Consider the following 24220-nt stretch of genomic DNA (forward strand, 5'->3'; position numbering starts at 1 on the left):
ATTTCCATGAAACTTATGAGCACATCTCTGGTAAACACAGGATTTAAAGTGATGCTTTTGTGTGATTCTTTGTGGAGAAACTAAGTTAATCGATTAGTCAGCAAAATTGAGTGTTGGTCGACTAAGAATTTCTTTGGTGTAGGACAGCCCTAACAAGAACAAAAAAAGTGGAAAGCCGTCACTAACCTTTCTCTAAATAAACCTTGGGGGCCCAGTGGGGGTCTCCGTCGGCGTAGGGATCGCTGTAATGAACCATCGCGGCATCCTCTTCCTCGTAGTCCACGGGTGGGGGGGGAGGAGGCGGGGAGGGCTCCTCAAACACACCCATGTCCTCTGGGGGAGGCGGAGGAGGCGGGGCGGGGCTGTCTGTTACTGAAAGAGGACGGGATGGAGAAGCAAATGAGAAAAAAAAAGCAAGAGAGAAGAAGTTCACAGATAACGTGTCAGCTCTCCTGAAGTCATCCGTCACTGCAGTCAATTCCAAAATGAATCTATTTCAGCAGAGTTTGTGTTCGTGTTGCATCCCAAAATTCAATACGTTTTCATGTCTTATTTTTTTGGCTGGTTTCAGTCAGAGAAAATCTGTAACAATAATTTGATTCTATAACTAACTTTTGGCAACAACAAATGTCCCTGTGTAGAGGGACAATGGGACTATATTCCAATAAGAAATAAATAACATCATGTTGTAGATTTTAAACTAGCATGCATATTGTCAAATTAATTTTCCATATTGACAACCATCGTGTAGACCAACAGAAACCTTTTTGAACCTTGTTACTGTGGACACTTGTGCATTTAAATGCTCACTAGAGGGCAGCTTTGGGTCCTTTCTGCTCTTTAGTAAAGCAGTCATCCTCCAGCATCTGCTACTACTGCTACTACTGCTGCTACTACTTATACTACTACTATTCAGATGCCGTGGAAAGGATTTTAGAAATAATGAGGTCATCCAGTCCAACACTTTATTCAGTTAGTTATTCAGTTATATTTTCTTGTACTTTTCATTTCCCAACATGAAGGTCTGAAAGCTGTTTTAAAGGCTATTCAAATCATAGGAAACGCAATATTTGTTAAAATGTTTGTCAAAATACCATTTGAAATGAAATATTGTGGAGATGTCCAGGCCTGCGCATCATATTTGTTTGGTTCAGATCCCCGCAAAAAATCACACCATAATCATTTCAATATGTTTTTCAATGAAAATAAGAATAATGATGCAAAAAATTATCATTTCGCAATATCTGTCAAAATAATCGCAATTAGATATTTTTTCAGAATCGTGCAGCCCTACTATTAGTAGCACTTTTCAGTTTATTTGTCAGCCGATAGAAACCAAGGATTTTAAATGGCTTACTAGGGATTTTATTTGTTTTTTTTAGAATATACAGCATGTTATGTTTTTTAGTTATTGTGCCTCAAAGGGATGTTTAAGAATGTTTAAAGCCTCTCCTATTTCCCTTAACCATGGCCTCCTCTTATTAACCATGGCCTCCTCTTAGACATTCACAAAGTGGCATGATTTGTGTTTTAGATTTTCCCCTGAGAGATTAGCAGTGGCATTTTAAGCATATACCTGAAAAAATAAACAATTTTATGTGAAAGATGTGTGTATTTGCTCATACAGTCAGGTTGCTTCAGTGTCTGAAGGCTAAAAGGTTCTGCAGAAACGGGACCCATCATCTCTATCTGCGTGTTCACACAACTACGAGGTGGTATATCGAGTGAATCGGTGTGATTTTAAAAGCTTGACTCTGTCCCGACACTCTTCCACTGGTGCTACAGCCTTCAGTCTTGTGGTACAAGCGTCCTCTCGGAGCGAGTCTCCCTGCAGGCTTTTTACACCCACAAGTCCAGAGATAAAAGAAAAACTGCACCTCTTATCTAACTAATTCATAAGCCGGCTCTTGAATTAAATAAACTGCAAAGATGCACCAGAGAGGACTGAATTTAACACATCCCTTCAATTCCAATCTGCTGCTCACATACCTTTCTGTCCCCACTGGTCTAACAACTGACTTTAAATCTGTTTAAGCATTAAGAGCTGGAAATGCTTCACTATATAAACAATAGCTGAATGTATTAGTCCAATGCATTACCCCTTTAAAGGTCTGTGTAAACACAGTCTACATTACATTTAGTCAGAGTCTAAGTATGCTTTGTAGTTGGCAAGGACTATATCTGACTGAATATTAACCATTCCCTAGAAAAAACTGTGTAATAATTGTAAGTTAAAATTCAGGCAGACAGAAAATGCATGATATTCTCTATTAAAAAAGCATGTGTGGGTACCTGTTTGTAAGTTATCCAGTATTAGAGTGGTAATATATGAGATCAGCAGGTCTTGACTCTTTGTTGCGATGTTTTTGCAGTTTTTCGGAGATCACTCGTTAAACATTAGTGTCTTCAGCTCCGTGACCTCATTTTGACTGTGGCACTCTTTGTCTGTTCAGTCAGGCTGACTGTTGCTGGTCATACTAACTACCCAGTTCTTCTATTTACACATTAATCCCTGTTTCTGGTGCCGGAAATGTGAATCTCCTGTTTGCCAGAGGGCCTCGACTGAGAAAGACTTTCCAGAAACTGGCTGTTTAAAAGAACAAAAGCTGAAAGCTTTCATAATAATGGATATAAGTTTACTTTATATCCTTTATAGAACAAAACCGAGTATAAACCGTGTATGGCCAGTCTGTGAATATGTGGCTAAATTGTTATTCAAATAGTCAGTAGTCATGTCTGTAATGTTAAATCCAGTGGTACATGTCCACCAGGTCGGGCGAGGACACTAGCGGATGCGCTGCTCCACTCAACTGGCCGTTCAAGTGGTGCCATACCCTATAATGCACCTGATTGGTGGTTTCTGCTCGCCGGAAACAGGAAACAACATGGCGGCCAGCTCGTAAACTTTCTGTTATTCCGTCTGAACAATCCACCAAAATCTACTTCTGAAAACATTTTAAGTGAGAAATAGGCAATGCCACTGCTGAATCTGGTTTCATTTTAGAACTAGATCGCTTAGTTTCTCAGGTTGGTCCAAGTTTCGTGAGACGGACGCATCACGCTGGACAAACTCATTTGCATAAAGGACTGTACCCTGCCTTTTCATTTTGAAAGAGCAACGGCCAATGAGGAAACTCCAACACTCGGCCGACCAATCGTGTAACTTCATCACTCACTCAGTGACAGACTTTTGTGTTTGTAGAGCTGGCCCTCTGTGGTCCAGCCAAAAATGTGCTAATTACTGGTTTAAGACAATAAACCTGGTTTACGGTTTAAGGTATAATCCATTCTTTGAATTACTGTATGACTCATATCCAGTAGTACTGTAAGTAAAGTATTGGTTAAGTTATGCAAAATTACTAAATATTTCTTTCTTTAGCCATATATTTTCTTACAAGTATACATCTTTAAATGTATTATTAACAGTATTGTATTTGACAGTGATATATTGCCATAACAAAAGTATTTTTTTGTAAAATTATTACTTGTTATTGTTACTTTTTGTCACTAAAGAATAATTTTTTTAAATTTGTTTTATTTTTACGGTTAGCTTTGTTAAAATTGTCATTTAAAAGGTGTTTAAAAACAGATATTTAATGTATTTAATTTATACTTTTACTTTTTTTTTTATTAAATCACGACATATTTCAATAAAGATTTTATTATTTTAATTTTATCATGATTTTCCTGTCGTTTTGAAATACAGGGAAATTATAAAATCTATTAGGAAAAACTGTAAAAAATTATATATATATATTTTTTTTTACAGTGTATTGCAGCAGCCTGCGTTACGTCTGACCAGACAAACACAGACAGTTAAATCGCTGCACAGCTGCATTTCTCCAGACAGGCGGATGATGGTGAATCAGGACACGGCATCAGGTCACATTTTCTCTCCTCCGTGGACAGAGAGAACAGGACGCACGCTTTCAGTGATCCATCACCATGGCAACAGACAGTCATCCGGGAGGGGGGGGGGCCGTGTGTGTGTGCTCCCCCCCCTCGACCCCGAATACAGCGCAAGAAAAGGTGTGCCGAGTGTAGCAAGCCACAGAGAAGAGTGTACAAGTGAAGCAGTGAGTGGACGTTGAGACAGATTCAGAGCATTGATAAAAGATGTCTCTATATACAGTATATGTATACCGGCATATATAGAGACCTAAAATATGGACAATAAATTCTGTACCAAGAGAGATTTAACAGATCTGATGATGATAAATGTACCAATCACTCACTGTAATGGATATTTATTGAAAATTGCGATTTGAGTAAATTTAGGTCGGTAAAAGATTTATAATGTAGGTCATTCAATAAATTCAGTTTTTTATGTTTTGTGCAGAGGTGTGGGAGTCAATGTGTCTTAAGAACACATTCTGAGATTTTTGGAAATGGACAGCAGGTACGTGCACATGTGTGTGTGTATATATATATATATATATATATATAGGTTTTATATTGTCCTCATACATGTTTATCTGCTCAACTAAGTGCATGCTTTCGTATGGATTTTCTACTTACTGCTCTCCTGCATTCTGGCCACAAAGCCGGTCAGAGGGATCTGTGGGGTCAGCTGGACCATTGGAGGAGGAGGCGGAGGAGCCACAGACACTGGAGCAGCAACACCCAGAGAGGCAAACAGACGAAGCAGCAGAGAGACAGAGGAGCGATGGAGGTGGTGGACAGGGTGATGACAATGAGAAGAGCAAATAGACATGGTAGAGGAGACCGAAGAAGGGAGAAAGAGGTGAGAATAAAAGAAAACAAAAAAAAGCTTGTGAGTGAGCGAAATATAGTGCAGGAGGAAGCATTGCTGAGCAACTCATTTACACATTTCCAATCAGTGTTCTTTTGTGCTGCAGTCTTCAAGCTGGGCTAAAGAGGAGGCATTCATCTCATCTCAAGTCTGAGAATCTACCTCATCAGCCAACGTTTTACGTCAAAAGCAAAAAAGGCTGCAGCTACTAGCAATATGTTTCTGCTACAGTGAAAGAGCTGCAAAGCACTAAACAGACCTAAAAACATGACAGTGGCAAGGTGACAGCTCAGTAGCTGTGTGGCAGAAAGCAGAGATATGTGGTCTCAAAAAAAGCATTTACTGGTAGTGCTACATTTAATTCACCCTTTACTGAATGGCATTCATATAATCTCCAAGGGGTGGCGGAAAAAATCGATACAGCATAGTATCCCGTGGCAAACTTAGGGATGCTCCAATACCGATAGCGGATCGGATATCGGGCCGATAATGACTCAAATAGCTGTATAAATTATGTTTATATACTATATACATTATATACTGAAATTTTAATTCCTGTTTAAGTTTGAACCAATTTGGCCTACACTACTCTTACAACAACTGCCTCCACAGAGGGCCATTTGTGTTTTCGAGTCGGCCACCGTAGCTCACCAACAAGCTTGGCACACGGGAGAGGCTTCCGTTGGTTGTAATCTCCTCACCTCACCGCTAGATACCGCCAGATCCTACACACTAGACATTTAAGTATCGTGATAATATCGTATTGTGGGGCCTCTGGTGATTCCCACCTCTATATTCTCCATCTGCTGCCTCTAACATGATGCTTTTTGCTGCATTGTCTTAAAAAAAGAGGTAGATGAATAGACAAACACAGCTGTCCTCACTGATGAAGACATGATGTCACACATACGCATGCACGCCAGGTCTGACTCATAAATCACATGTAATGGAAGGGCGTCTGTAATCTCACATGGGCAGTAATGTCTCATTATTTCCACCCTGCTCTCTTCCATCCACAGCTACACCCCCCCCCGTGAGATCAATGAGCTCCCTCGAGTACAGGAACCAGATTTTTTTGTGCTGTAAAACTTCGATCCACCAGGAATCCAAACGTATCTTTAATTAAATTTCAATGAGTAGACATCACAGAGCTGATACGCTGCTGTCCCAGTTAAAGTCCCCTGGTTGATGCAGCTCTGCATCATTGTCTCTCTCCTCCCAGACAAGACAAACAAGCCTCCACCGTCTGAGCCGAGGAAGACGCATGTCCCTTTGAGAGACAGGAGCCATTAGAGGAGAATGGCTCGGAGTGATGCCTGCCAAAATAAATTCCACTCTTCTGAGAGAAAATATATGCATATGTCCTGGGTTTCCCCTTGTCTAGCAGCTATTTATGTGTATTCTGCCCTGAAATGCCTGCCTGTCTCTCCTGAACATGAAGCCGTCTCCAGCTGACTAAAATGATAAAGTCATAACTCAATTACTAATGGTAATGAAACACTCTGCACGGCAGTGCTGAGGTGCGGAGGTTTCAACAACCCTGACTTCAGTTATTATGGTTCATCATTCATTTTCATTAGCCTCTAGAAGGGGCTAGCCTCGTGCATATCTTTTAGACCTAGAGGAGCGTTTTTAGCAGTTTCACATAATTATAGATTGTGGAGTCAAAACACTGACGACTGCCGAGAATGGATGGTACAACAATACAAGCTTCCTCTCTGCTTTATTCATAGCTACTGTAGGAGTGGCCAAAATGTGCATCAGATTAGATAAAACTATTCCCTACACACCACCCAGGTAGTAAAGCAGACCATTTCTAAACATACGTTATTGATTAAAACATGTATTACCTGAGTTCTGTGGGTAGGCGGGGCCTCCGTTGATGTGGGGCTGCTGGGAGGAGACGGAGGGGGCGCGGCGGTAGGTGCCGGTGGCCGACACCATGGAGGCCGAGGAGGTGGTGGAAGAGTTGTGACGGGAGATCTGGCGGGAGATGGTGCCGAACTGGGACATGGGTATGGGACCCAAGCCGGGGCCCTGGGGCACCGAGGCAGAGGATGTCGCCACTGGAGGAGAGGAGAGGAGAGGAGAGGAGAGGAGAGGAGAGGAGAGGAGAGGAGAGGAGAGGAGAGGAGAGACATGATGGGTACCCATCATTAAAACCTCAGCCTGATAAGACACCTTTAGTGCTGACTTACCTAAAACATTATCAGTAGCTTTCGTAATAGTAGACATTCATTTTCAGTATATTTCCAGGCAGAATGTGAGTAAAAATAATAAGCTGCTGCTGGTGTGATAAGAGCATTAAAATTCAGTCTGCTTACACTAAAGGTCCACAGGGAATAAAAAAAAAATAAACATCAAAAACAGTACAATAAAAAAAGGTTTATGCAAAAACGCTCATCTTATTCTTAACCACTTTAATATTATTTAATATATTCTCAGGACTCTAATTTTCTTCCATTGCTTCCTGCAAGGGACAAACATTTGTCTGCTCAGTAGTTTCTTCAGTGTATATTTAATGTATGTTTGAGCAAAAACAAAAAAAAACCTGATTATGGAATATACCTTTACAATAGTACTGTGTACTTGCTAGGGATGTCACAGAAAGTTAGTAGTCGATACCAGTAATAGTGAAATTCTATGATTCTTGATACCAATTCGATACCACGGTAAAAAACAAAACAAAACAATAAACACTTTGAGTTAAACAGGTCATAATTCACTCTCTGTTATCTATTGTATATTGCTGTGAAAACATCTCCTTCAAACAACTGGATTTATTCAGGTTTCTCTTAGAAAACAACATTTTTACAAGATTACATTTGAACACATCATGTTAACGTTAGAATTTACCTTCACCTAATACTAATTTTACTGATTCGAGCTTGAACGCATCATAATGTAAATCAATGAACTTCCCGTTAACGTTATCTGTTAGCTCCGTGCAGGACTGTGCTGCCCACCGGCTGCTAACAGCTAACGTTGACTAGCTCTAGATTTGTTGTTCACAATGTGGCATTATCAGGGAAAAAATAGGATGCGTCGATAGTGAGTTTACAGTGTCCTTTCAGATGTTAGATGCCGTTAGTCTCGAGCCTTAACGGTACATGCGGTACTGTAGAAAAACGAGTACCGTCACATTTTCAGAATTTTGGCATCGACTTGGTACCAAAATATCGGTTCTCGTGACATCCCTAGCACCTGTAATGTTTTTTCATAGCTTAACATACAAGCTGGGACACTAAAATAACGCCTGAATAAAGCTAAATGCTGACATTTTTTCTAGGATTCACATAAATGTCTTCAATATGAAGTGAAATTTTATGAACGGAAGTGTCATTTTGTAAGACATTTTGTTGTATTATTCATAGCAGTGTCTGTCCACATTTGAATGCCTTCTGTTTGACCTGATAAATGTCAATCTGATGTGATAGTGTTTGAGTGAGGACAAGAATTGACCAATGAGAGCCAAAGAGTACAAGTGACAAACAGGGACATAAAGAGCCTGCAATTATCCATTACTGTAAACAGCAGTGAGTCCACACTGTGGACACCTGTGATGAGCAGTGAGGTTACAGCTGCTGGGACTCACCTTGCCCCATACTGGGAGGGGACGGGGTGGGAACTGCTAGAGGGATACTGACTCCACTGCCTCCACTGTTCTCCCTGCCGCCACTACCACCACTGCTGCCACTGCAGAGAGAGAGAGAGAGAGAGAGAGAGAGAGTTAGAAAGGGTCTTTATGGTGATCATTACAGGATGTGTGAGACAAACTTAATTACACGACAGCGTTTGACATCCTATCATTACTCTCTCATATGTCACTCTGTCATAACAATATCCTCGTCACTGTGGCAACAGATTCACGGCTCTGTGTGAGTATGCTGCGTTCGCCGTCTGGCACATTCACACATGAGTACTGGGCACAGATCTGGGAGCACACAGTCACATTTTGCAGTTACACAGTGTAATAAAAACAAGACGAGAGCCAGGGCTTGTTTGGAACGCGTTAAGATCCGCGTTCGGATCTTAAAAGCTCAGACTAAAAGGAGTAATTACACTCTGCCTTTAGATGCTGGGTTGTAAATTTGAACATGTATAAATTATCATTGCTCTGAATTTGACATATTAGTGTAGTTATCATGAGCATGCAATAGAGATCAAAGATAAATACCATGCTGGCCACTACCGATAATAACAGTTTGATCACTTTAGAGACAAAACCTAAAGTGTAATAGCTTTAGTTTGCAGCTGATACCAAAAAAGATGATATTTTAATGGGAAATGTGGACTTTATTTTAGGAAACGCTAGCACTAGCACACTGGTACACAGCCCATTAGATCTGTGCTGAAACTGACTATGTTGGTCAAGGTAAATACAAGCTAAGAATATAAAGTTATCAAGTGATTACAGCTATAACTGAGCAGTTGAATATTAAATAGGAGGATCAATAAGTTGATGAAGAAGGCATTATCTATTATTGGCCTGACTGCAGATTCTCTGGAGACCGTCACAGAGCAGAGAACCAGAAGTGATCTGTCACGGGACGACAACCATCCTTTGCACTGTATCTTCATAAAGGCCAAACACACACACACAAAGGTGTTTCCCCTTGTTCTGATTGATTACATGTCCTCTCAGAATTAAGTTTGGTAGAGCCATGAAGAATTTAAATCTATACTTAAAAGGTGTGATAAAATTAAGAGTTGTGAGAGAATACGATAAGAAGTGTCAATCAACCCTCGTCCTACCATCTGGGCTCATGCCTTTAGGAACAAATTGATAGTCCTAATGACTTCATAATATCATTGTTTTCTGTTTTAATTAGTTGCTTATTGTGCTTGCATTGAGGTCCTAAGGGACCCCAGTCAAAAGCACCCAATTGCAGCTTATACATTTAACAGACAGACACAGATCTCCTCGTGTGCTCTGTCTATTTTCATTTTACACAATATGCAGATTAACTGTAACTTTCCTAAAATAATAATAATCTGTATTTTTTTCAGATGACATTAATTACATAACTAATAATGTTTAGAGGAGAAATAAGTTCACATTTAGCTCTGATGGTTGTTTCCTAAAGTAGTTTATTCAGTCGGTAGTGATGGTATGTTAAACATGTTGGTAGGATGAGGGTTAAACAGGCCCACACAGTCTTCAGAGGAGAGGTCTAATTAGGTATTATTGAAAGCACTTGTGGGAGTGAAGGAAGTCACAGGTAACATGTTGACATGTCACAGTAGGAAAAGCACAGGTGTAATTAATGAAATCAATGAAAGCTGAATGTCATGTAGCTGCTTCAGTTTCAGGGTCCAGGTATTGTGCATGCTGGCTCACTGTCACATGGACTACATCTCCATGCACACTAATATTCCACTATTATTCCGAATATGATGAATATTGTGAATTTGATTTGGGTCATTTAAAAGGCATAGTTTGGAAATTCATAGTTTTGGAGCATTTTCCGATTAATAAATGTGGGATATGCTGATATTATTCAGGCTTTAGGAGCATTCTTTGGATATGTATACAGCACATTTAGAAGATATGTCTTAATTGGGGTTTTTATGGCAGTTTGCGTTGTACACAAACCAACTAGCCGACAGTTTGCAGAGATGCACGCTCCAAAGAAAAGTCCACATTCTGGTCAGAAGGAGAAACACACCTACTCTTAAATATTATTATGAAAGACTTGGATATCAACAGGTTTTGGGAGACAGTATGAGCAAATATCACAACGCCGACCTTTTAAAGAAGGTGGTTAAAGGAAGAGAGAGCGAGGCTGTGTTCACACGGTCGAACAAGTCTGCCACCGGTTACCTTAATCAGAGTATGCACGGCTGCATGTAAACAGGAATATTAGTGGAATTTTCATGTTCATTAGCCATGTAAACAGCTTAGTAGGATTATTGTCTTTTTTCAGAATATTTTGTGCATGTAAACTGTCATGACTTACTGGAATAGAACAGAGCCATCGTTAATGTTATTAGTAACACCTGTGATTTTACTACTATGACAAAATCTCTTCATTCATTTATCACTCATCATTTCATATTAAACACTAATTATAGAGCTGCTTGCTACATGTGTACTTTACATTGCATGATTCTGGTTTGATCCTCCCACTTTTGTTGATTTCACCTTTAACATGAATTGTAGTATGTAACCAAATTGGTCTCACTCTGTTGTGGTTTACAGCTTTTCAGCCAATACATTCACTCCTGGGTTTGAGTATAAAGGTGTCCAAAAGACACAGATTATTAGATGTTAATTCCAGGTAAGAGAACAGAGGGTCTATGCTACCTGTGTGTCCGTGGCCTCTGGTTGAGGGAGGCTGTGCGTGCAGGGCTGTGCTGGCTGCCCAGTCGGGCCGGGCTCGTCATGTAGTCGTTGGGCACCACCGGAGGCTTCACTGGCTCCAGGGTCTTGTATGGAGTGTTACGCCTGGAGACAGATAAACACAGCCGAAGAGGACACAGTTACGTCTCAATGTTTTCATGAAGTGAGAGGGGGTACTTTGGGCTTTTACAGACACTGTTTATGGAACAATGGTCAGGTGGTCCTGCTGTTTTAAACAACCGTTGTGAAAGAAAGAATTGTCTAAAACTGACAGTACTAACATATAAAAAGGAACAATGGTCCAAAGAACTATTTTTTTCTGTTTGTGCAGAATACATATATACAGAATAATTTTTTTTTTAAAACTACAGCTGCATGTTCTTACCCCAAGGTACCACGACCAGCCATGGGGGGGCTTGGGGGTTTCTGTGTGGGTGGGGTAGTCCTGGAAAGCGTCCCTCCTCTTCCTGCCGCATTGTTCCCATGTTGCTAGAAGAGCAGAGACAAGTTAAAACATTGCTTTTGTATAATCTGAGCGGCTGACTCTAGTGTTTCCCCTGCCAACGAATAATAAGGCTGAGGAGCCACTTAAACCTATAATGACTAAGCCAAAACTTGAATCAGTTTCAAAAGAGCATCTCATCTTAAATTTCAACCGAGCATAATTTTTTGGAGAAACACTGGCACAAAGGCTTTTCTGTCCATATAAAGACACACAATAGGAGAGAATATGAACAGAGAAAGAGAACAGAAGGCAGCACTGAGTAGGTGTCTGGCTGCCTTTGTTGAGAAATTCTGCATGTAAAATGGGATGTTACTTGGTATGTGGATGAAGATATAAAAGGACATAGCAATATGTGTTAAGAGTAATTACTGTAAATATTAAATATAATGTTTCATATCTCCTGTTAGCATTTTTTCTACGTTTACTGTAACATACATATAGAGTGAACCTATAGTATATTCAAGTCAGAATTTCACACCAAGTTTATACTGGCAATAGTTAAAGGTACAGTGTGTAGGATTTGGCAGCATCTAGTGGTGTGGTTGCAGATTACAACCAACTGAGTACCTCCGCTCACTCCTCCCTTTTCAAGAGTGTGGTAATGTGAGTCGCCGAGTGCAAAACCGTGGTAACGCCGTTCGCCTCGCTCAGAGGCCATCCTTACCATAATAAAGCTACTTTAGGATCAACAGAAGACAGACTCCGGCTGGCGGTACCACGGATTAGCATTCTGTGACTCACGTTGCCGCAGTTTCACAAGCATGTCAGACAACTTTGGTGGCCTTCAGGTAACATAATAATGCAAAAGGCTCTGTCTAGAGTGCTACACACGGTTCCTTTAAGTTGGATGACTGGTGACGTTGTGAATATTAAACAGGAATCAAAAGATATACATAGATTCTGTGTAATACAATTGTTATATATATTTTTAAAAACAGTTTCAATGGGGGCATCATGGATAAACCTTGGCTGGTTGGAGTTTTATCAGAACATGACAAAAAGAAAAGAAAGACAACCATCTCTTACCTTGGCCTTAAGCCACTGAGTGCAAGCAGGCAGAGAGGGAAGACAGAAAACAAGATACGCTCATTGGTTAATGGATTAAAAAGGGAGTTTAGTGAGAGCAAGTGTGAATTTTAAGCAGTATGCATGAACCCCATCTATTCTGCGTTAATACATCTTTTATATACAGTATATAAAGTTGAAAGAGCATCATGAAGAACAAAGTAAAGGAGGAGAGAAAAGGAGTAGGACATCTGGGAGACTCATGTAAGGAAACATAGTGTATGAGTCAAAGAGCCCTGTGTTGCACCTTTAACCCAACCAGACTCAAGTGGTTTGCATTGACCAGCCGACCAAGTGACCAATATGCTGAAAAGATGAGGGGATGAAAATCGGTGTTAGTTTAGGAGATTCATTCCTTTCTAATGTGTGATGTTTGTGTCAGTCGCCAGTGTGTGTGTAACTTAAAAAGATATTGAACTTCCACAAGCTACCAACGTCATCACACTGGGCAAAGCTGAATTACAGCAATTAGTAATCATCCAGGGGTGTCAAACTCATTTTAGTACACCGGCCACATGCAGCCCAATTTGATCTCATGGGGGCCAGACCAGTTAAACAATTGCATAATGACTAATAAATAACAACACCTCGAAATAATTCCCTTTTCTTTAGTGTGAATAAGTACAAATACATTCTGAACACGTTCACAGTTAAACGAACAATCAATTCACAAAACAGATGATGAACAGCCTGAGATGTCTCGTTGATCTCTCTGCTTTGACTAAAAACAGACTGCTGTTTCCTCAAACCTGCCAACAATTCATTTATCTTGCCATACTTTTATTCAGCACCTTTCTAAAGGCTTTGTGGATGCATTTTTTTTTTTTATATATATATATTCGTCTACATAAAATGTTATCAATAAGGCCTTTAAATGACTAACCGATTATCAACATGCTTGGTAATTCATTTTTAACTAACTAAATGATCAACTCACATTCTCAACTCATCTTGAGTCACATTTAAAAAAAATAATACAATATTTGGCATACTATCTGTTAAAATAAACCCTGTCTGGGCTCATCAGCACAATAATTATTTTGCTATGTCACTTGTCACTCATATTTACACTCTGACACATTCACGCCTGCCAGAACCCACACCAAACAACCCACTTTAGGTTTTACACAACGAAGAGGAAGAAATAACTTCCTTTTGCTCCACTTTGTAAAGTTAAAAAAGGTGAAACCACCACTGTGCTCTAGCTAAAATACTCACCAGCTCTGTTTGTGTGTGTGTGAGTCTACTCTGTGTGTCTAGACTTGTGTGTTATAGACCGTAATCAGAACGAGAATCTCTTAAATCGCCAGACACACTAGAAATAATGAGCAGTGCCTGAGCTCCATGCTGCTGTGCTGACGTTTAAAGTGTTGTACTGAGAATAAGAACAGGGCAGTAAAGCACAGCGAGGTCATAAATAACAGCAGCGAGGTGTTCGGACTGTCGGAGTGGCTGTAATGTGGCTGAAACGATGTCGCCCCGGTAACTGCCAGTAATGCCAATAAAGGCTGCTGAGGTGGAGGGGTGAGCACAGTCATCCGTATATGTGTGAATGGGTCTTTCCATGCTCCAGTCTGACTAAAAATCTATCCGTGGGTGAGTTCCCTCTCTTGGTTATGTGCATGAAAGGCAGTGGGGTGATGATGATCACGCCCTGAACGCCTCGAGGGAATCCACCGCAGCCCGGAGGAAACAGGCTGTTAGGATGGAGCGCTAATAAGCTCCCATTTCCCCACACGCTGTGAACACAGCGTGAACATGTAGAAGCAAATACACAGACAAACATACCTGCACACATGCATTAATGTACCCCTCAGAATGCTTTACATTTCTATCTGTAGTCTGATGCAGTAGTGAAATGATATCAATCCTTCTGAATTATTCACAGACGTGAGTGAGAGAGAAAAATGTTCTGGGGGGAAATATGGAATGTGATATGCATTTCTGTCTGAGCCGAGCCAAATGCACATCCATGAACGAAAATGCTTCCACACACACACAGAAATGAACCAGTAGCCAAGGAGTCTTCCATTTCAAGAGGTTTTCTTCCTTTCTAAAATGATGATCTAACTGTCATCAGAACGACTAAACGTGATTGAATTAAAGGTGTTCCCCCAATGTAGACTCCAAAAATGAGTCACTCTACACATGTCTGAGTCATATTTATTTAAAGGGCGGGTCCATCTGCTTTCTGTACCGTTTTTCAAATGGAAACACCGACTCAGCCACAGTGACGTACTGTAGGTTACCAAGTAGACAGGGTGATGCGGCTCCCTGAAACAAAGCAGAGGGGTCTTGCATTGCCCAGAACAACAATGACCCGCTAGCTGTACATTATCCCACTTATTACACAGCTACTTACTTAAAAAATCAATAATTTGACACTAAAATGGTCCACCAGAACTGTGTCCATAACAACGGTTTGTTATACATAGCAACGGTCTGCTATAAAGAAATAACAGACGGTGGAATGCTGTGATTGACCAATCAGAATTTAATATTCAACAAGGCAACAATCGAAGCTAATCAATAAGGTTATGAATAATGTGAACGCTAGCACTAGCTGAGTCAAAGTTAGCTGTGCTAAGTTTGGAAATAACTGAACGGGTTGGTTTGGATTTTTTGAAGTGGGGTTGTATGTGTCCTACGCCATACTGTGAGGTAAAATTACCGCTTTTGTGAATGGAGGCTGGTGGTTTTGAAGAGAGAAATATAACGGCTTAAGCTCCACTTTGAAAAAGGGCTGTCTGGCGGTGAGGTAAAGCGGCTGTGGACAGGAGCAGCAGCAAAACATACTTTAGCCACCTAAAAAATCTATTTCAGTTTAAGTGTAAGCTATATTTAGAATATTTTCACTGCTTTACCTCGTCATCAGACAGCCCTTTCTGACAGGGAACTGAAGCTGTTCTATTGCTGTCTTCAAAGCTACCAGACAGACTACATTCACAAAAGCATTAATTTTACCTCGCAGAACACAAGAGCTGCTGGTCTACCGCTGCATCGATCGCTTAGTTTGTTTGTGTTATTGTGCGACTTTCGGATCTGAACTAACGTGGCGTCCACAGCAGTACATTACCTAGCTTCTGTGCCGGTGTGTAACTTTAATACACTTTAATACACTGACTATAAGGATGTATATGTACTGTATATGTAGCAGCATCATCATGCAGAAACCTACGTCAGGTCATGTGGGAGCAAGTTTTAGAAGGGCTTGGGAAAATAGTACTTTGACCAAAATATGAATGTTTGTATTTGTATACGTAAGGAACACCCCTGGGAAGCTACAGAATGATATAAAAACAAAAATAATGGACTCGCCCTTTAAGAGCTGGCAGCATGAACTGCTGTTTTCCTATACAGGTATATTTGAAAAAGAGGGAAAAAAGCTTGCACATTTTCTAGCATCTGCACTGATTTCTGCAGAGATCCATAATTTTTTTTTGCAGCATCCATGAATGATGCTTCATTTGCATAGTGGGCCGAGCCAAATCTGTCTCGGTGCGAGCCAGCTCTCAGAGGAGGAAAACACTGGCTTTTGAATTTGAATCAGCGAACGGATGTTTGAAAATCAGCGGACAGCCGCTATCTCAACAGAGACAGACAGAAGGGGGGGGGGTGAGGGATGAAGGGGACGACTCAAACGAGCTGCGGAAATGTGTGACACCAGCAATCAATGCGCATAACTGTGTGTGTGTAGACACTCACACAAGAGCAAAAAACACACAGAATGTTATATAAAAGCGGAGAAGAAGAAGAAAGAGGGGAGATGGTGAGACGGATCATGGGGAGAGAGAATAAAAAATTGAAGAATGAGCCGGAAAAAGGGGTTGAAAGAATATTTTCCCACAATTCAATAGAGGGTGTGAGTAGCACTTGGCCAAGATGTCGCTCCTGCTCACACTGTGGGCACTACACACACTCAAACACACACTTTTTCATTAAGTTCCAGCTTTCGGAAGTCGTTACTGGGCATGGACAAAAACCTCTGATAAGCACAGCTTCTTTTTTAGCCACAGTCAGCTACCAACTTCGCATCTCATTCTTTGATACATTTCTATAGGTGTTTCTGGGCTTAATTAACTAAAAGGCCAGCGTATCGATCGGCTTGCAGCGTGAGTGAATTATGAAAGGAGACAGTCGGCTTGTTCACATGAAAGTGCCAAGTGTGAACTCGAGTAAGTGTGTGTTTTCCTGTCTAGCAAAATTGATTAACGTTGAAAATCGAGACGATATATCAAAGTAATGACTTTGGGATTTAGCTACGACACTCTGGTTGTGGTGAAGCTAGAATAGTGTGGAAGTGCTTTTTGAAAACTAGTAACTAAAAAGTGAACAGAAACTAGGTTGCTTTTGATATGAGTAAATAAATGCATTGATATTTAGTCTACTATGAGGGATATATTTCGACATGATGACCAACATCCTTCTTACTTTGACGCCGTGTCCCACATCATCCAGCAGTGTGTAGTCGATGGGCTTTCGAATGTAGCGCACCGGCCGCTCCATGTTGCCCGGGGCGATGATCTTGTGGGTGCGAGCGGTGTTCTTATTTGTGGTCAGGATGCCGATCTCTCGACGTGCCACCTTCTCCTTATGGATATCCACCGTCTGCAGGAGAGAGAGGAGTGATGAGTGGTGGGGTACAACAACCTCATTTTGCAAATACTCAAAATTCTCCAAATGCAATGCATTTATTTCAGACAGGTTCATAACCCGTCTAAAAGACAGATGCATACGTGATTTAGAACTTCTCTCGTTTTGTAGAGAGAGAGAGATTGGATCATATTTTACTAAAAGGCCTCCCCGCTGCCTGTAACACTAATTTGCTTTTAATGCAAACCCAATACTTCCTCCATCTGTTTCACATTAAAAGCTTCCCAGGAGCTCAGGGGGCATAATCACCTCTCTTTCCTGGTGAGATTTTTATAATAGAATACCTGCAGTATTCAAAGTGTTCAATTTCAAACTGCCAGCTACAATTGCAAAGGTTTTTTTAAAGAATATTTCAGAACCCATCTTAAAATGGTTGCAACAGGAACAACATGGCCACGACCGAGAACACAATCTAATATGTATTTAAGCATATTCACTATTACAGAAGACCTATTATGCTTATTTTTAGGTACATACTTGTATTTTGGGTTTCTTCAACATGTTTACATCCTGTAATGCTCAAAAAACTCTTTATTTTTCTCATACCAGCTGTGTTGCAGCACCTCTTTTCACCCTCTGTCTGAAACGCTGCAGTTGAGCTCCTGTCCTGCCCCCTCCCGAAAAGCCCAGTCTGCTCTGATTGGTCAGCTGGCCCACTGTTGTGATTGGTCAACCGAACCAAACTCTTCGGACTCCGCTCTAACTAGCTTTGTTTGAGGGCGTGCCAAACTAGCCGCTAGGCAGGTATTATGCAAATGTGTAACTTGGTGACATCACCACGTTACAGAAGAAAAGGCGGGACTTCAAGCAAGGCGTTTCAGGCAGTTCAGGAGTAGTGTTTCTGTGGGGGAGAGTAACTCCCTTTAGCGTGGACTTTGGGCTTTCTAACTTTGCATCTTTACATGCACAAAAACTATATAACACACTAAAGGAAAGGGAAAAAGTGCAAAAGCATTATAGGTCCTCTTTAAGACATTTTCTATTTATAAAAGTATATTTACTACTATTTGAGACCCAGTGAATACTTGAGTGCCAGCTTTCATTTGAGAATTTCCAGGAACAATTGCTGCTACCTGTTACACTCTACAATTACAGTTAAGCATTTCATACCTTGACCCTTTCAGGCCATGTTGTGTGATATCAATTAGCAGCAGAAAGCAGCTAAATTTACACATATTTATATAAAATAAGATAATCATGGTTTTGGAATTTCGCCAAGTTTATTCTAATGTGTTTTTTAAATCCCCCGGCCTCCCACTGCCTGGACACACACTCATCCTTTGAACTCCTACTGACCCACTACACTGCTCTATTGGTCTACACCCCGGGGCCCATTTCAAGAAGCTCTCCTTTAACCCCTCGCACCGGGAGCAATTCAAAATACCAGTGACCTCCATTTCCTCTGCGATTACAGTCATTATCGCTCACAGCACCCATTCACAGCGGGCGCCTTAGGACTGGCCTTCGATTTATGAATGATGGATGAAACTGGAAGGAGGGAGGGATTAAAGGAGAGCTGAACGAAACGTGGGGAAGAATGGAAGTGGACGGACGTCTTCATCTCTGGGAGAAGACTGCTGACGAGTGTTAGTAAGGCTCGTATGAGACATATGAAACCATGACTGTTGTTAATCCTACTTTACATACTGTACCTCTCCCTGCATTGGTGTATACTAGATTGTAAAAGTGTCTGTGTAAGTAGATGTGTGCGAGACCCACACAGCAACAAGGTCACACATCAATCACCACTCAGACGTCTCATCCAGTCGACCCGACGGCTCCATCGCCTTTCTCTCTCTCTCTCTCTCTCTCTCTGGGTGCCGGAGATGAAGAATCCAACTTGAGAGATTGAAAGTCTGATAGGTGTTGTGAAGTTGACCCGTGCCGCTGCGCGGATCTCTCTTTGTGAGTCTGACGTGAAGGTCTGTGTGCTGCATGTGAGATATATATAGAGAGAGACATGCTGGGCTCTTTTTTTAGGAGAGGAAACTGAAGCGACACGCCCAACTTCAGCTGGGAAGTAAGAAAAAAAAAAAAAGAGAGACCCGCCTATTTCCTGCCGGTGATATGCAAGTATAGAGGTGGAGCGCAGATTAGAGAAAGCGAGAACAACAGAACTCAAAAGGACAGAAAGGCACAGAGAGAAAATAGTGTAGTGTAAAACTAGAAGCTGATTCTGGTGGGCTGTCATGATCAAAAAGAAATGGAGAAGAAAGTAAAGTGGGGATGGGACAGATGCTGGGAACATTTTGAGTCTCTAGATTTAAGCTGACATCATTTAAAATGTGCACTGTTACCAAACAACAAATGCTGTCACAGCCCATCCTGTGTCTATACTGTAATACTGTTAAAGTACCATACAGAGTTAGCAGTGCATCCAGCATGGAACACATCTGCAGGTGATGACTGGACCCTGTCTGTTATATTTCAGCATTTCCTCTACACGTACATTACTAAATCTTTACGAAACATCTAGAGATAATAACTGTTACCCAATCACTGACGACAGACCTCTGTCTGCCCTTCCGGCGCTCTCTCAATCCAATTTTCTTTTGTGATATCTTTACTCTAATAAACATCTGGCCGTCTGCTCAACCTCTGCAGTGTGTTTCTGAGAGCAGATGGCACAGCTGTAATTTTCACTGCTGGATCTATACAGTAGTTTCAGCCTAATAGATCTGCGTTTTAGGAAATGATCAGTCTCTGCAGTACAGTCGAAACAAGTCGTACATTTTTGTTTCACTCTTGCTGAGGCGTTATTGGCCAGAGGAAAATATGATGCAGTCTGTACTGAGACTTCAAGGCGTGTCAACAGATGTGTGATTTCATATATGGCTTAGTAACAAGTCGACATATTCAGCCAATTCTACAGTAGAAATGATATTCTGAATGAAACCTCACAAGTGTACGCATCTGTGTCATTATCATTTTTTGAATTTAGACTATAATTCTAGGTGCATTATGTACTTGAGAGGATTTGGCCAGTTGAAATGGAGCTGAAAGAGGCGCAAGTGGGTCATTGAGCTGATGAATGACAACTACTTCTGAGAAATAAGGAACAGATGAATCAGAAAGCAAACTGGCAAACAGCGAGACTCGAGGAAATGGAAAAGAGGAGTAAAGAGACTCATGGGACGGTACTTGTGTTTCGTATTGCATATGGTTTGGGTTTCAGGGAACGCACACACATATTTGAGCACAACCATTAGATTTTAAAGGGATAGTTTAGGTGTTTTGAAGTGGGGTTGTATGAGGTACTTTTCCAGAGTCAGCGTATTACCTACAGTAGATGACGGTCGGCACGCCCCCAGCTTGGAGAAGCAGACAGGAGTTACTGCAAAGGAACCCTGTGCACGGGGGCGTCAGCAAAACCTATTTTAGCAACCTAAAAGAAAGGCTCATCTACAAAAAAAAGATCAATATCAGTTTTAGTGTAAGCTATATTTAGAATATTTTTGCCAGGTTACCTTGCCGTGAAACAGCTATACAGTCTCTGTGTCCGACGGGGAACTGAAGCCTTTATCTACGCTCTCACCAAAGCAACCAGACTCCATTGAAAAAAACTGTAATTTTGCCTCGCAGGTCAAGAATTGCTGGTCAACCCCTGCCTCGATCGTTTTTTTTTTAGTGTTATTGTGTAACTTACGTTAGTTTGGATTCACCAAAGTCACACGATAATACAAACAAACTAACCGATCAAGGCAGTGGTAAACCAGCAACCCCCGTGTTCTGCAAGGTAAAATTACTGTTTTTTTCAATGGAGTCTGGTGGCTTTGCAAGAGGAAAGATGGATAGAACGGCTTCAGCTCCCCGTCGGAAAGGGCTGTCTCACAACAAGGTAAAGAGGTGTTAATCTTCAAAATACAGTGTACACTTAAACTGATATTGATTTTTTTAGGTGGGCCTCTCTTTTAGGTGGCGAAAATACGTTTTGCTGCCGGCCCCGTCCACAGCAGGACATTACCTTGCTTCTGTACAGGAACTCTTGTCTGCTTCTCCAAACTAGGGGCGCGCCGACCGTCATCCACTGTAGGTAATACACTGACTGTGTATAAGTACCTCATACAACCCCACTTCAAAACACCTGAACTATCCATTTAACTAATACACCAGAGAGGAGAAATGAGCTGCAACCGCTCTGCTTTTATTAAACACTCTGCATTTAGCAGCATTTCTTGTACGACTATGTGACAGCCTCCTCTGCTGTAGGGGGGGGGGCTTTTAAATCCTACAGAGATGGGGTTTGGATTTGGCAGCGAATTTTTGGCTACCTTCACTTTCTAATCCCATTTTAACTCTTTCAAGTCGAGACAATTTGTGCAGCCCTAAGGCAGAAAAGCACCTGGCAAAAACCAAGCATGTTAAAATGTAATTTCTTGGACCCATCACTACTAGAATAATGAATCAAAGCCCTGGGGACATACTTGTATGAGACGCATGTTAAAGTAAATTAACTTTTCCTCAAACAATTTCAGGTGATTCCAACCCATCTGTGTGAGATAGTTCCACATGTGCTTTCACTGCTATGACAAGTCAAATTGACTGCTATTTTGAACATGATGGATGGACTGGTCTCTCCCTTGATTCACTGGAGACAAATGCTCTCAGCACCAACTACAGTTAAGTGACCACTCTGACTTGACAGTTTCTGTACTGGGGCGCTGTAAAGTGTCCACATCGGTGTGGTTACAAGGCCCTATAGAGTATCTGAAGCAGAAATACCAATCATCAACTGACCATCTAAAGGATCGATAAAAGACTTGCGTTCTTCTTCATTAGACTGCGCCAAACTGTACTCCATCCTGCAGCCCGTGGAGTAAAGCGGAGAGCTGAAACTGCTAACCAGGCGAGAGAGCTGGCGTCAGGATTTCACTTCATCCCTGACAGGCTTAATGAAGCACACGGGGAGGGGGACGGGGGACATTCACTGGCTGACAGGCATAGTGGCCGTGTGAAGTGCACACACACAGAGGGGAAAAGAGAGAGAGAGAGAGAGAGAGGACTGCTGATGAAGCAAGAGGGACTGAAGAGGGGCTGTGGAGGTTTGGCAGCTCCAGCATGATCTATGACCCTGCCATATCTGTCTGTCTTTGTAAAGTGTCAATGTGTCATTGTGTACTCTGGTGTTATGACACAGAATAACACCAGCAGGTTTGTACTTTACTCTACTATAATAGGTTCAATCTTTAGATGATGATCCGCAAAGTCCACACCTTGATCCACCAATATTCCTCTATATGGAATAGGATGGAAATCATTTGTGAATAAAAACAGTATTTCTGTGAGTATGACATGTCTGATGTGGAAATGTACATTATCCTGGATTTATACCATGTTCTAGGTGAATACTTGATTCTGATTGGCTGCAGCGTGTCCCTTAATTCCTGATAACAGACACCTACTAAGTAGTTCCAGTGTAGAAATTGGAATATCTTATTTACAACATTGAGTGTAACATTAGTCCTTCAGTGCCTCATCCTCTGAACGCCACAGGGTGGCAAATTAAGTTCCCTTATATTCACTGTTTTTCAACCATACGCAATGTTACTGACTTTGACCCTCGCTAGCATAACGTTAGCTTTATGTTAATGTTATGCTAATCAAGATTTTGTGAAAATCTTGATATTGATTTGGGGACAATGACATTGCTGCATAGCTAGCTAGTCTTGTTGTTAAACATGCTGTTGAATTATATTTACTGTTTGCAAACAGTACGCGATGTTATTGACTTGGAATCTTGCTAGCATAACGTTAGCTTTCTCGCTCGTAGGTGAACCAAAGGGTTCTATGAGCTAGAAATATCTGTTGTTGCCGAGTCATATCTAAGGTTCGTCCTATTTACTGGAGCAGTGAACAATGTTTCCATTGCATAGGAACTGTATGGGCTGGTAATGATCGCTGCGCGTGGGACGGTTCTGGCCTCCCAATTGTCCATTAATTCCTGATAATTGACACCTCGTCGGGCATTATCCCTTACTTGTTAGACAACAGGTAATAATCAAAACAGTAGTAGATCAGAAAACAGGGAGATGTCTCACTAAAATGTGTTTTATAAACTTCTAAAACAGAAGAAATGAGAAATAAAGGCCCGGGTCTAATATAGGCTTGTTTCAAATAAAGGCTTTGCTCTCTCTGCCGATGAGGTAAATAAAGGCCCTGGACATTATGCATTTACATAAATGCAATATATGCATCCATATGGTATGTGTATCTTCCAGCACTGTGGTGTGTGTACCTGGGAGATGTGGTTGATGGAGGACTCCATGCGTCGTAGTTGCGAGGCCTGGATGTCCAGCAGCTGCAGCACATTGTTAGCTAAGGCATTGATCTGGTAGGCTACGCTGGCCAGAGACTGGGTGGTGTAGGCCTTGGTCTCCTCCAGGGCCTTCTTCTTGTCTTGAGCCTGGCAGAGAGAGTGAGAGAGAGAGAGAGGAAATACGGACAGAGAGGAAGAGAACACACAAGTCAGAAAAATCAGTGGAAGGATGTGTGGGTGGAAGAAATGGAGAAGTTGGCAGAGGGAAGTAAGGTACAAGCTCAGGAAATGCTGCACTCTCATTGTTACTCCAATCAGTCGTTGTGTGAGAGGGGAGCGAGAGGGCAGCTTTCTACAGGGAGCTGTGTCTGACAGGACCGTTCGTTCTCGACTGTTATTAAACTGCAAAGCCCCGTTGAGATCTGAGGGGAAGTGAACAAGAGTTCATGATTCTCAGAGGGAATGATTTTGTGGATGCTAAGCAGCCAGGAATTGTACAACAAATAACTTTCGAATAACTCAGATGGACAACACGGGACAGGTGCACGCTGGGAGTTGAGCCCAGCGAGCAGGAATGCCAAGACATTTCCTTGGATCCCGAATCTCCACCCCGGCTGCGCAAACCATCTGTTTCTGGATGCCTTT

At 41.5% G+C, this 24220-nt stretch overlaps 1 protein-coding gene across 5 annotated transcripts in view; it reads right to left on the reverse strand.

Annotated features, from left to right (window-relative positions):
- Nucleotides 1–24220, reverse strand: part of LOC141776723 (abl interactor 1-like) — a 34692-nt gene that overhangs the window by 2906 nt on the left and 7566 nt on the right. For 2 of the 5 annotated variants that reach the window (XR_012595795.1, XM_074650493.1), the window contains exons 2-10: nucleotides 23555–23722; nucleotides 17098–17274; nucleotides 12628–12642; nucleotides 11482–11585; nucleotides 11061–11201; nucleotides 8349–8449; nucleotides 6604–6819; nucleotides 4519–4608; nucleotides 187–372 (exon numbers count right to left, since the gene is read on the reverse strand). Coding sequence is in view for 4 of the 5 variants with exons in the window: in XM_074650493.1 (XP_074506594.1) it covers nucleotides 187–372; nucleotides 4519–4608; nucleotides 6604–6819; nucleotides 8349–8449; nucleotides 11061–11201; nucleotides 11482–11585; nucleotides 12628–12642; nucleotides 17098–17274; nucleotides 23555–23722 (1198 nt within the window). In the remaining variant the exon portion in view is untranslated. The remainder of the gene's footprint in view (nucleotides 1–186; nucleotides 373–4518; nucleotides 4609–6603; nucleotides 6820–8348; nucleotides 8450–11060; nucleotides 11202–11481; nucleotides 11586–12627; nucleotides 12643–17097; nucleotides 17275–23554; nucleotides 23723–24220) is intronic. The other 3 variants (XM_074650494.1, XM_074650495.1, XM_074650496.1) reach the window with 3 other exon arrangements.

This window comes from Sebastes fasciatus, chromosome 11, assembly GCF_043250625.1.
Source record: "Sebastes fasciatus isolate fSebFas1 chromosome 11, fSebFas1.pri, whole genome shotgun sequence".
In the NCBI taxonomy this organism is placed as follows: domain Eukaryota; kingdom Metazoa; phylum Chordata; class Actinopteri; order Perciformes; family Sebastidae; genus Sebastes; species Sebastes fasciatus.